The sequence below is a fragment of the Rhopalosiphum maidis genome, chromosome 3 (assembly GCF_003676215.2).
Source record: "Rhopalosiphum maidis isolate BTI-1 chromosome 3, ASM367621v3, whole genome shotgun sequence".
Taxonomy (NCBI): Eukaryota; Metazoa; Arthropoda; class Insecta; order Hemiptera; family Aphididae; genus Rhopalosiphum; species Rhopalosiphum maidis.
In genome coordinates, this window is record NC_040879.1 from 2,113,710 (window position 1) to 2,127,590 (window position 13,881).

General features: G+C 28.8%; 1 protein-coding gene across 1 annotated transcript in view; it reads right to left on the reverse strand.

The window, feature by feature from the left end:
* Positions 1-11,028, reverse strand: part of LOC113559722 (chromodomain-helicase-DNA-binding protein 7-like) — a 28,026-nt gene extending 16,998 nt beyond the window's left edge. The window contains 22 exon segments of the mRNA XM_026965464.1: positions 367-475; positions 1,172-1,259; positions 1,323-1,461; positions 1,738-1,885; positions 1,951-2,192; positions 2,257-2,470; positions 2,549-2,744; positions 2,803-3,010; positions 3,073-3,229; positions 3,285-3,527; positions 3,611-3,842; positions 4,001-4,189; positions 4,263-4,390; positions 4,607-4,834; positions 4,896-5,393; positions 5,501-5,704; positions 6,071-6,161; positions 6,239-6,577; positions 6,758-6,907; positions 6,982-8,096; positions 8,167-8,298; positions 9,028-11,028. Coding sequence (XP_026821265.1) covers positions 367-475; positions 1,172-1,259; positions 1,323-1,461; positions 1,738-1,885; positions 1,951-2,192; positions 2,257-2,470; positions 2,549-2,744; positions 2,803-3,010; positions 3,073-3,229; positions 3,285-3,527; positions 3,611-3,842; positions 4,001-4,189; positions 4,263-4,390; positions 4,607-4,834; positions 4,896-5,393; positions 5,501-5,704; positions 6,071-6,161; positions 6,239-6,577; positions 6,758-6,907; positions 6,982-8,096; positions 8,167-8,298; positions 9,028-11,028 — 7,051 coding nt within the window.
* Positions 11,029-13,881: the final 2,853 nt, after the last annotated feature.

Here is a 13,881-nt window from a genome sequence, read left to right on the forward strand (position 1 = left end):
TATTGATTGTAGTATTATAAAATGATAATACTTATGTAAATGAGTATCTATGAATAGCTGACATATAGCATTTTTTAATTGTATCATAATAGTTTACTCATTGAATAATTATTAATCATATTCTTTGGTATTGACATATCAACAACAATAGATAAACTTTTGTTCAATACTATGGTTAAATAAAAAATAAAAAAAGAATCTGAATATTATATTATATCAAATATCTTCTAATATAGGTATATATTAATTTAGAAAAACATGCTTGTAGAATAATTGGGGTCAACAAGTGGGAAAATTTTATATAAATGTACATATCACTATTTTAAGATTTGGATAACTAGATATATTTGACGTTATAAAACTTACCACCATGAGAAGGAGAATCATCGGTTGAAATATTGTCTGGTGTAATAAGATCCCAAATAAAGGAACGTATTTTTTCATCTCCTCGATAGAAACGTAAACAATATAAAATCTATAAAAAAAAAAATGCAATGTAATACAATTGTCATAATTAACTAAGGGGATTTGTAACAGTTTTTTATGCTAAAAGGACAAATTTTCATTTCAACGTACTGATCAAACTTATTACGTGAATAATAAATAAATTAATAATAATATAAATTTTTAAAAAAGGTTTATATTTCTTGTCCCATTTTCTTAGATCTTACTATTAACATTCAAACAAACTAAGACAAACAAATAACATATTTTAACTTAAAAAGTGTAAACAATTTGAGTTTGAATATTTTATGAGATAAATAAATGGAAAAAATGGTCCAAAGAAATTGTACTAAGAGTAAAAAAAGTAAATATATTAACATAATAAGTTTAAATCTGTTATCATTATCAAATTCATATCATTGGATTAGACAATACGTATCATTGAATGAAAACTGATCAATTTAGCAGTGAAATAATAAATTATTATTCATTTATACACAACATATCAAATTACTGACATGTGTATGTATGGACATGCGACAACAAGTGTCATTTTTAGAACTACATCTCAGTTAACACTAACGATAATTTACTAACCACACTACCATGCCTGCACTCTAAAATTTTTATTATAGTTTATATTAAACATCATACAAACGATGCATTTCATATTTTATTTTTCAAAAAGTGTACTTATAATATATTAAAAATTTAAAAAATTACTAACAACAATCCGTGCAAGATCTTCCACATCACTTTCTTTCCATCCTTCACGAAAGTCATTATGTTGAATGATTTCTGGCCAACGGCTCCAACTACAACATTTAATATAAATTAATAAAAAAATAATGGAACAAATTAATAAAAAGTAAACTAACCCAAAAGTCAGAATTCCTCTTTCAACTTTAAAACATTCACTTCTAGTCCAACAACCATAGGCGACTTCTCCATCTTTTGGTACATAATCATCAGGTATAAATTTAGTGCGTAATTTTTTGCTTTTTCTAGTACGGCGTCCTAATTATACAAATACAAAACAATAAACATATAATAATTTTTTTTTTTTCTATTAAAATTTCATTTTACAATTAATTAAAAATTGTTTAGAGGCTAAAGTTTAAACATTTCTCTTAACAATTGTATATCAAATTTAGTTAAACTTAACACCATTAACTTAGAGGGGTCTCAATTCATTGATTTATGAAGGAATCATGAAATTATTGAAATTACACTCAAAATGAAAAAAAAAAATAAGTTATTTAATTATAAAATTCTTAAAAGTATAAAATTAACCTCTTCCACGCCCAACTCCTAAACTATTGTCGACATCACTATCAGCAGAACCTGATGATTCAAGTTCTGACATATCCATAACAGCTTCATCATGACCATATCGTTTAATTTGTGTACGTCGGCGTGGTTCTGATATAACTAAATCATTCTGTGAATAATTAAATAATAAATAAATTATAAAATATTAGAATAAAAAATAGTTGTATAATATACTTGATCTCCTCCTTCAGATGTGTCAATGTCAGCTTTTCTGGCCCATTTTTTCCAAAAATCAGGATCATCAATATCAATATCTTGTCGAATACCACTAGATGCAAAACTTGCTTTTGAAAAGGTTGATCCCTTTTCACTTTCTAATGTAATAACCTGAGTTCTACGTTTAAGAATTTGATCTATATCTTCTTCACAAAATTTATCTCCTGCATTATCTTCTTCCATAACAGCACCATATGCCCCTATAATTAATAAAAAAAATTTTGATTAAAAATAAAATATTTAATAATAAACAGTATTTTGCACCTTTCTTTAATAAGTCTTCAATTTCTTTTTTAGTAAGTTGTTTGTTGTTTAAATCTTTTCCTTGTGCTGTGTTCATACTTTGAAGAATTGCTTTGTCCAGTCCAAGTTTCAAAGATGCTTTATTAAACATTTCTCTTTCATAAGTATTTCGACATAAAAGTCTATACACTTTAACCATTTTCTGTTGACCAATTCTGTGACAACGTGCTTGAGCCTAAAAATTAAATATATATTATAGTTAAAAAAATATTTATTCATATTCAATTAATAGTTGAATTTAACAATATTTTACCTGAAGGTCATTCTGAGGATTCCAATCACTATCATAAATAATAACAGTGTCAGCTGCAGTCAAATTAATACCCAGTCCTCCAGCTTTAGTACACAATAAAAATACAAATCTATCAGAATCAGGTTTACAGTATCTATCAATAGCAGCTTGACGTAAATTTCCTCGAATCCTACCATCTAATCTTTCAAAAGGATATCTAAAAAACAAAATTAGTTACTGAAAATATTTGAATTTAAAATGTATAAGCAACTTACTTTCTGTACACTAAGTAATCTTCAATAATATCTAAGCATCGTACCATCTGACTAAAAATCAATACTCTGTGACCGTTGTCCTTAAGTTTTGGTAACAATTTATCAATTAATACCATTTTACCAGATGAATGAATTAAAGCTTTGTAATAAACATCGGGATCGTCACCATTTAAATTACGATAATCATATTGAATTTGATCTTCAGCACCTACAAAATTAAAATGTAACAGATTACATAATTAAAAATAATTAACATCACAAATAAAATACCATTCAACAGATAAGGATGAATACAACATTTTCTTAATTCCATCATTGTATTCATAAGATTTGGTACGTTGGCAGAAGTAGTTCCTTTAGATAAAAATGAGAAATTTTTTTCCAAAATTCCTCTATAATACTTTTTCTGAATGTTAGTCAATTCCACCTAAAGATAAATTTTTTAATATCAAGTTTGTTTAATATCAAAATTTAAAGCTTACCTCAACAACAGTTTCTTCTTTAGGAGCGATTGATTTTTCGACGTCTTCTTTTAATCTTCTTAACATCATAGGCTTTAACAATAACTGAAGTTTTTGTACTTCAGTTTCAGATTTCAAAGCACCAAATTCTTGTAAGAAATCTTCACAGCTTGAAAACTGTGTTGGTTCAAGGAAATTAAGTAAAGAAAATAGCTCGTTTACATTATTTTGAAGAGGTGTTCCAGACAACAAAACTCTGTGTTCCTAAAATGAATTTAAAATAAATACTTGAGTAGTTAAAAAAGCTTTTCTTCCTAAAATAAACAATTGGCAAAAACAAAACTTACAAGATTTAATGCACGTAATCCTTCTAACAATTTACAGTTTCTATTTTTAAGACGATGAGCTTCATCAATTACACATAATCGCCAACTAATGTCTCGAAGTTCCATACAATCAGATATAATGGTTTCAAATGTTGTAATAAGAACATCAAACTTAGATATTTCTTTAATTATAGCCCCTTTATCATTCCGATAATACATTTCATATTGCTGTACCATATTTCTACTATGAGATCTACAAATTAAATTTTTTAATAAATAATACACAATGTTTTAGTTATTTTATTATTTAATACTTTAAATTTGGTTAATATCCCAATATTAAAAGACCAGTAAAAATTTTAAAATTACGAATGTTTATAAAATATGTAATATAATTTAAAAAATACTTACGATCCATGATAAACAATAACATTTAAGTCAGTCCATGCTTCAAATTCTCTTTGCCAATTTGGAATAGTTGACAATGGTGCTATAACTAAAAATGGACCTCGCACCCCATATTCGTGAACAGCATGAATAAATGTTAATGACTGTATTGTTTTACCGAGACCCATTTCGTCAGCCAAAATACAATTGCGCCTAAAGTGATTTATTATAATTTAATAATGGTTAAGATACTATTTATTAAATTAAATTTATTTATCAAACTTACCCATTATACCAAGAAAAAAGTAACCAATTAAGGCCTTCTAATTGGTATTCTCTAAGAGTATTGTTGCTTTTATAAACAGGAGATTTATCTAATTTCACCCAATCATTAGGAGATGGTTTTTTCTTAGGCTAAAACAGAAAAAAATTATTTAGTAAGTTTTTAACCAGATAAATGTAATTTATAAAAACTATAATAAGTTTAGTACAAAGAAATATTCAGACGTAATATATTATCAATATGTTATATATTTATAATAAGGTTGTATAAACATTCATATTAGCATGGCTACGGTCATCATATTAAATAATTAAATAATATTATAGTTATACTATTCCTATATTTACCTTCCATTGATCTTTTGGTGGTGTATGTCTTATTCTTTCAAAAACTTCAATTTTTGCTGGATCAACATCTTGTTCTAATTCCCAAGTACTGTCTTCATATTGAAGAGATCGCCATTTCACCAAATAGTATTTTGTTGGTTTTTCAGCATTCGGTTCTTCTAATTGTTCAGATACATCAAGAACACGATCAACTTCAATATAATCTGGATTGAAAGGTTCTTCTTCGAGCTAAAATTAATATACATCATTAATAATAAAAAAATGTTGCATAACTTTAATTTTGACTTACATTTTCAAAAATATTAGTATTATTTGCCATTTTTTGTTTGAATCGCTTAAGCTTAGCAGCAATTCTTTTATCACCTTTCAATAATTCTTCCTCAGTTTTCCACTCACAGTGAAGATATGAAAAATTTCTATACTTTACATAATATTCGTCTATTTCAATAGTTTTCTTGGAACTATCTTCATTTTCATCTAATTTTTGTTCAGTTTCATCATTTTTCTCTGATTCATCTTGTTCTGCCTTTACGGTAGTATCAGATTTTTCATCAGATTTGATAATAGATTTTTCTTCAGATAGGTCTTCTGACATCTTTTCAGATTTATCATCAATTTTTTCATCTGTGTTATCATCACTTTGATTTTCTTCGATTTCTTTTTTAATTTCACCTTCACTATCACTAGGTGAATTTTTATCTTCTTTATTTAAATTAGTGGCTTCCCTTGTACCTTTTCGAACAGCTAATATATGCTGTACAACCATGGAATCCTCATCAGTTACATTCTGAAATAAATTAAATTTTTATTAAAGATTACACACAATATGCGTGTTTTACTATTTTAATACAAACAACATTTTTTTTTTTAAATTATCATATTTTAATTACTTACAATATATACCATATTGGGCTTAATGGAATTGCTTCCATTAGCATTTTTATCTTGATTTGTTTGTTTATTTTCATTTGCATTACCAGAAACCGTGGACTTAGAACGTTGTGGAGAAGAAGATTTTCTTGAATCTTCATCAGACATAGCTAACATAATGTCATCAACATACTTCTTTCTTTGTGTATGTCTACCAGATCTTCGTTTCTATTAATTACACAAAATAATTATATAATTATAAGATCAATTTAAAAAATACAAAAAAATAAATCAATTTTAATTTTGTTTTTTATTTTATAAAATAAATTATTAATGATAGTTATAAATATTTGAACATACACAAATTATTTTCAATGTATTTGTTAACATTTATAATTAATTCATTTTTACATAATTTATTGTAAAATGTGTGAATAATTTATTAAATAAATAAAAATTAATTAGAAATTAAAAAAAAACTTGTGTTTATCAAACATTATAACCAACTATTATTGAATTTTTAAAACATTTAAAGTATTATACAATAGTAGATAAACATATTAAGAATAAAAAATTAAATTATCAGGTACTCACATTATCATCACCTTCAGGAGACGGTGGTGGTGTAACATTAGGTTCATCATTTTCAGATTCATTTGTTACCAGTGGTTTAGGTTTCTTACGTCTATAATTAAAATTTAAATAACAATTGAGATTGTGATGAGAAATATAAAGCTTCACGATTTTTTTTTTATAACATACTTGGAAGCACGACTACTACGACTTTTTGATTTTCGATCAGTACTACGTTTAGATGATTTTGAAGATTTTGTAGGCTGCTCTGGTTGACTTTCAGGCAATGATTCTATATCTGCTAATGATTCATCAGCTGCAACTTCTTTATCATTCTTTACAAGATTTGTATCAAGTTCAGTGTCATCCAACTCCTTTTCAACAGCTTCATCAACCTTCGTTTCCAATTTATCAGTTAAATCTTCATCATTTATTCCCTCTTGCTTTACTTCAATTGTATTTTTACTATGATCTATTTCTTCAGATACTTTATTTTCAGGTGGAGAGTTTTTCTTTTTCTTTGATTGTCTAAACAGTAAAATATACCAAATTATTTTTAATAATACACAAATTTGCTTTCATTATGATCAAAATACTGTTACTATAATAACCACTCGAAACTCATCGAAATATGATGGACTTTTTATTGATAATAAAATTTCATGAAATATCTAGCAAAAATGTCGAATGCTTAAAAATGTTATTTACCTTTTAGGCTTTGTAGGTGGAGGAAGAGGAGTTGTTTCAATTGTTTCAGCTTCTAGAATAATTTCTTTTTTCTTACGATCTTTTGCTTTAGATTTAGGAACTTTAGTTGCTTTAGGCTTTTTTGTTTTTGGAGATTGTGATTTCTTTGATCTAAATTTGTATCATATAATTATTAAATAATCAAGTCAAATTACTATTAAATAATAATAAAATAAATTAAATACCTTGGAAGTCCTTTTAATTTCCTAGGAGATCCATCAGATAATGAATGAAGTGGTGGGGGAGGTTCTTCATCTTCGGTAAAATTGAAAATACTAGATTCAGCTATTTCTTCATTTTCAACTTTTGGAGAAGCTGGAGGTGATACTTCTGCGGTCAATGTTGGAGGAGGAGGATCATGTTCACTACCCGACCAACAATCTCGTTCAAGAGATTGTGGTTCATTTAATTCTGCTGGTGATAATGATCTAGACCGATGTGAAACAACTGAAGTATTATCATTATCAACTACTGATTTTTCTTCAACAGGACTTCCAATTGGTGATTGAATGTCAGGATCAGAATCTTTTTTTACTTCTGTCGGAACTTGTGGTGACAGTACTTCAGATTCAGGTGGTGGAGATTGGTTTATTTGTTCCATCAAAGGAGATTCAGCACGAGATTGTGATTCTGATTCAACTGGAGACTGAGGCATTATTGGTGGTTGTTGTATTTGTTGTTGTGGCAATTCTTCTTGCTGCGGTTGTTGTGGTTGTGGATTTTGCTGTTGTGGTTGTGGATTTTGCTGTTGTGGCTGCTGTTGTTCAGGAGACATTTGTATAGGTTGTTCAAGATGAACTGGAGGCATTATAGGCTCTGGATAAGGAACAGTATTAGACACTATTTGTGACTCAGAAGTACAAGGTATTATAGGTTGCTGCACCGGCAGCTGTTGTAATTGTTGAGGTGGAGGTTGTTGAGGCACATGCTGTGGTGGAGGACATCCTAAGGACTGCATATGGTGATGGTATGCAGATTCAGAATTATTATACATTGACGATTGTGGTATATGTTCATGATGCATTGGGTTAGGCGGCATTCCCATATGTGGCATTCCAGGCGCCATCATATGATGAGGTTGAGCCATACCAGGACTCATATTCATGTGCATTGGCATCATATCTTGTGGTACCATAGGATGTGTTGGCATTTCTGGTTGTAATAAGGGAGGAGAAAATGGAATTTGCTCAGGCTCTTGGGCTTTTTTCCTGCTTTTTCTAGGTCTAGGTGTCCCTCGGCCTTCGCCTGATGTACTACCTCTACCTCTTCCCCGTCCTCTTCCTCTTCCACGACCCGATACCTATATTAGTTTTTAATTTATAAAAAGTTATTTCATAAAATAATTTTTAAAATATTAAAAAATAACATACTACTGGTACAGCCGGTTCCATGATGGCAGGTTGATACATAGGGTTTACAACTGGACAGTGTACACCACCCATGCATTGATCATTTGCTTCATGTTGTTGTAGAATAGATATCCTATCTTGAATATGATTTATCTAGTGAAAACCATACATAGGTTAGTTACATAGGTTTTTAACAATCATTAAGAGGATGTAGTACCCACATGTGTTGTCTCCGTCTTACACACGTGCAACAAACCAAATTTTCTTTCTCCAGTTTCAATATTGTGCTGTTATTAGACTGAATTGACTTATTATAAAATTCAAAGGTAAGATTATTATCCAGGGCCCCATGTAGCCTTTTATTGATACTATTATTTTTAAGTAAGTTATGACCTTTTTGAAACTGTACATTTTGAAATGATCATAACTTACTTAAAATTAACAATATAAATAAAAGGCTATATGGAACCCTGGATTAAAATTTTACCTTTAAATTTTATAATAGGTCAGTTTACTCTAATATCAAAACTAACAGCACAATATTGGAACTGGTGAACGAAAATTTGTTGTCGTACGTGTGTAAGACGGAGACAACACATGCAGATTCTATGTACTCTTAAAAATTGAAGTTTAAAGTTATTCAAATATTTTACAACTATAACAGACCACTGATGAATGTTATACAACTGTATACATATGCTACTGGCCACAGTTATAACCTAAACTCATTGTTCCTTATCTTTTCACACACACTAATAAACTAAATAATATACACTATCTCTAACAAACCTATATGAATAATAATTTAATATTGGTTTGCTTTCTACTTTCTTACTGAATAAATTTGATCGAATATTAAATAAAAAAATATAAATATCATACTCTTAGTTGATGATCAGGACCAGTAGGTGGCATACAGTATAATTCTTGAAGTTGCTGTTGCAACGCTGCCATTTCTTGTTGATGACTAATTGGTGAAGAATGATACATTCCCGGAGGTGGAGGGCCTCTAGGATCATACATTGAAGCTTGGGAATGTTGCATCTGCTGAGGTGCATCAGGTGGTTGATTGCCAATCATTTCTTCCATTTTGTTACCATTTTGATACTGTGACATTGAGTCATTATACCCAATACTTGTAGAAGTCATACTGTTAGACCCCATATGTTCCATAGAACTTGGGTTCTGGTTTGTTGGTTGTAATTGTTGTTGCTGTTGAGCTGGCGGTATGTTTGTTTGTGGTTCTAAAGTTGGAGGCATATCTGCAGAATGTGAAACAGGAATGTGTTGCGGTTCTAAAATGGTATATTTATTTTGTGCGTTAGGAGGATAATCGAGATTATTTTGATTTGGAATAGAATTTGATTCACCCATATTAGGTATATTATTCATATTCAAATTACCACTAGAATTAGAATTTGATTGAGATTTAGAAGAATCCAGATTTTGGTCTTCAGATGGCATAGCTGAATAAACTGGTAATCCTTGGTCGTTAATATTTTGAGAAACCATTCCTCCGTTATGAGGAGGTCTCGGTGCTGATTGCCAATGTGGAGAAGTATTAGCTTGTAAGCCACTTCTATATCCTGGATAATCGGTGGTTGTATTAGTATTAACTGTAGGCATCACCATTTGTTCAAGTTGTTGAAGGGTACTCTGTTGAGCATATGGAGATGGGCTTGAAGTAGCTACTGCTTTGGGAGTTAATGCTGTAGCAGGCCTTGGAGACATGTTAGATTGAGCGGAATGAGGATGTGGTGAATGCGTAGTTGGTTTTGCTGGCGACATTACAGGCCTTGGAGACATTTGTGGTCTAGGTGACATTTGAGGTCGCGGAGACATCTGGGGCGACAGTTGGGGAAACTGTGCACGGTATTGCGGTTGAGGGCTTCCTCCTTGAGAAGTATGAGGTTTACTCTGGTTACCCCCACTCGGTGGCCCATAAGAAGGATTACTAGGCACATCAATTCCTAATGATCTTTGTGGCATTTGTTGTTGTGGTTGTTGTGGTTGAGATTGCTGTTGTTGAGGTGGTTGAGGTTGCTGTGAAAATGCCGGATGAGAAGTCATTTGTGTTTGTAAATGATTATAATTTGATGGAGCTTGAGGATTAGGAATTTCAGGCATTTGCATTTGTTGCTGTGGATATTGTTGCATGTGATGGGGTGGTATTCTTGAAGAAACTGTAGTAGTGTTCTGTTGATGACCATAAGCAGAATACCCAGGCGAAGTGTTTGAATACATCATATTTTGATAAGGTGCCATTGATTGTTGTTGACTTCGCGAATAAACACTAGATGGAGCTTGATGTGAAGTCATCATAGATACATACTGGCCTGGTTTCTGTTGATTTTCTTGACTGGGTTGTTGTTGATAACTCATGTGCTGTCTGTATGATGGTTGAGCTATATGTGGATAATGCCTACTAATACCTGGAGCAGGATAATTAGACCAAGCTTGTAAAGCAGCTTGATCAGTGGCACCATACATGCCTGCTGCAGCATCTGAATAAGGTGAATACTGTGGCGGTCCAGATTGTCCTAAATTAGGTCTTAGGCCTGAAGAAACCCTACTTGATCCGTAAGCTGATCCAGAGTGATTAGAATGAAAGTGATCCATGTGATTACCAGGGTTGTAATCAGGTGCACTTGGCCCTGCACCACCTGGGGGTCCAAATGATGCAAGTTTTTGTAGTGGAGACTCCCCTTGGTGACCATGCATTTCTCCGGGTAATTGATATGGTTGCGATTGGGCATAACCTGTATTTGCAGGGGGTTGACTTCCACGACCTGCCACATCAGTGAAATTATCTCCTCCCAATTCAGATAAACCTTCCAACATGTTTCCACCCACATCCTCTCCAAACAACTCATATGAATCCATAGTCTTCTGAACCAACTAAATACTGCTATTTAGCAGATCTTCATTGGTGTCGCCGTCTGACATTGTTTGATGCAATCGTAGTTTATCAGTTTTGGATTTATTTCCTAAAACAAAAAAAATAAAAATTAATTTAGCTAAAACAAAAAGAATATTATAAAAATAAACATTTTATATATACTAATTTAAATAAAATTTAAAGTTACAGTTGATTTACATAAATTATAGATTTCTTATTAAAAAAAATCTTGAATGTTGATTGCTGATATGAATACACTAAAAGGGGAAAAGCTATACGCTTACGACTGTTATTATGAACATAACCGTTATAACTTTTCCTCTTTCAGCATACTCAAGTTATGAAGAACTAATCTATTTTAAGCTTAATGTTAAAAAAGTTTACAATTCAATTTTTATGTGTAAGAAATGTTTATACAAAAATATATATTACAAAATAAAAATGAATTAGATTTTTAACTGAAAATAATAAAATGTGTTTAGATGACTTTATTGTGTGACTTTATTAATCACACATTTATAAATACTAAAAATATATATTTTTTAAATTAACTTAGATACTAGTTAAGTAATAAGACAGTGTAGTTAAGGCTTAGGATTAACAAAACAATAACAATTAAAATACTTATTTTAAAAATAAATCTATACACGTTTTCGAGGTTGTTGCATTTATAAATGCTATGCTGTGATATTTAATCTACTAATTAAAAAAAACCAACTACTTGTAATAAAAATATATCTGCTTCATTAACAAATACCTTAATAATGCATCGTACATATCGTTAAAACTTGTGTAATAAATACAAAGATTTAAAATAGATAATAAAATATTGTTTATATTGTCATTGTTCAATTTAATGTGAATACTGGCTATAGAATTGATCATTTATTAGGATAAAAAAAATACAAATCTCAATCAAATCATAAAATTGTTATATTAAATTGAAATTTTATTAGAATAACAATACTTTGGATAATTAAATCACTTTAATAGTTTTATAACTTTTAATAGACAAAATTATAACCAATTATGCATAATTTTAAGATTAATTTTGAATTTAAATTATTTCTAAACAAATAGTAAATTAAACATTAAGTATAAATGGTTGGTAGTTTTCTAAAATGTTCGATAACAGTGTTATTTACCTTTAACCAATCTTTGCTAATGTAAAATTTTATGGAAAAAACTTAGTAGGATCAAAATAATCTTTACCAATGTGATGACATTAAGTTAAATTCATTGTAAATCTATTTATAAAAAATGTCTTGCATTCTTTTTTATTGAGTTGCTTTAAAATCCTAAAAAAATATAAGCTTAAATTTAACTATAGTAAAAATGTTTAAATAATTAGATAAAATAATAAATTAATAAATAGTACATAATAGATAATAAATAAGTTACCCGATAAGGTTATTAAATAACAAAAAATATAAATTTACCTAATTTAAATATTTCATCACTTTTCTATTATTATCATTATTTAAATACAGTAACAGTAGTATTACTTAAATAAATTAGTAGTCATATTTACACGTCAAAATATATTATATTTTCATTATTTTTGAATTTATTTACTAAACAAAAAATGGCAATGGAATATTATACTTTGGTTGTCTATCTCAAAATATACAAAAATTAAACCACAACACATTAAAACAATATGTTCATATAAAAATAATATTTATATACACATATACACATACCTCTTATACAAACTACAAATACACCTACTCTAAAACTTGATAAAAATGTTATTCAATAGAACTCTAAATAAATATCTTACTTTTAATTGATATATATAAATTAAAACTTTATTTTTAAATAAAAAAAATTATTAAGGATTGAAAAAGTATAGGTTTTAAAAGGTTGTTACACCTGCGTGTATTGTTTATTTCCATAAAACATAGCAGTAAACATTTAATTGAATCCTTGTTATGTTGTAAGGATTAATGTTAGAGTGAATTTATCTATTATCAAATTCATAGGTAAGAACATTATTTGTACTTAAACGTTGGAAATTTTTAAGCTAAAGTGAGCATTTTTAAACTTTTATAATATTAAAAATGCTTTTAACAAGCTTGAACATTTAAAATCAAACAAAAATCAACTTTTAATCACTGATTGTACTCTTAACTTTAATAATAGATCAATTCACTTTGATATTAAAACTAACAAAACAAAATGGGTTCTACTGAATGTAAATTTGCTATGTTGTGCATTTATTATAAGATAGAAATAACACACATAGATTCAGGTGTAGTGTCCTCTTAAATAATAATATACACATTAAAATTATATAATTTAATTGAAAATAAAACAAATAAGACATTTATTTTTATTGTTAATTTCTAAATGTTAAATATTGGTACTTTATAAAAATAGATAATAGTTAATTTAATTAAAAGATAGAATAATTCAAATAGGTAGAAAAAATAAACTTAATTAACTTTTTTACTTATAACTTCTATACAACTATAATTCAGCTGAATATTATAATTTGATAATAATTATTAAATATGCAGTTTAAATAATTTTATTTGTTGATACATTTTACAATATCACATAAATAATATAGTACATATTTAGAATGAAAATTTATGAGTTATTGATAATGTGTATATGGGATTTTATTTTCATTTTCTCTTAATACTCTGTTCAAAATAAGAATTTGTGAACTAATGAACAAAAATTATTCATTTATCCCCATAGCCGACATCAACACTCTACTCTTCCGCATTTCACTAACTGCTGGGAGATGTCGATAGTCAATCATTGCTAACTTTGACAGTAGAGGAAGCTACAATGATGTATGAGCTAATTTTGTTTATAACAGACTA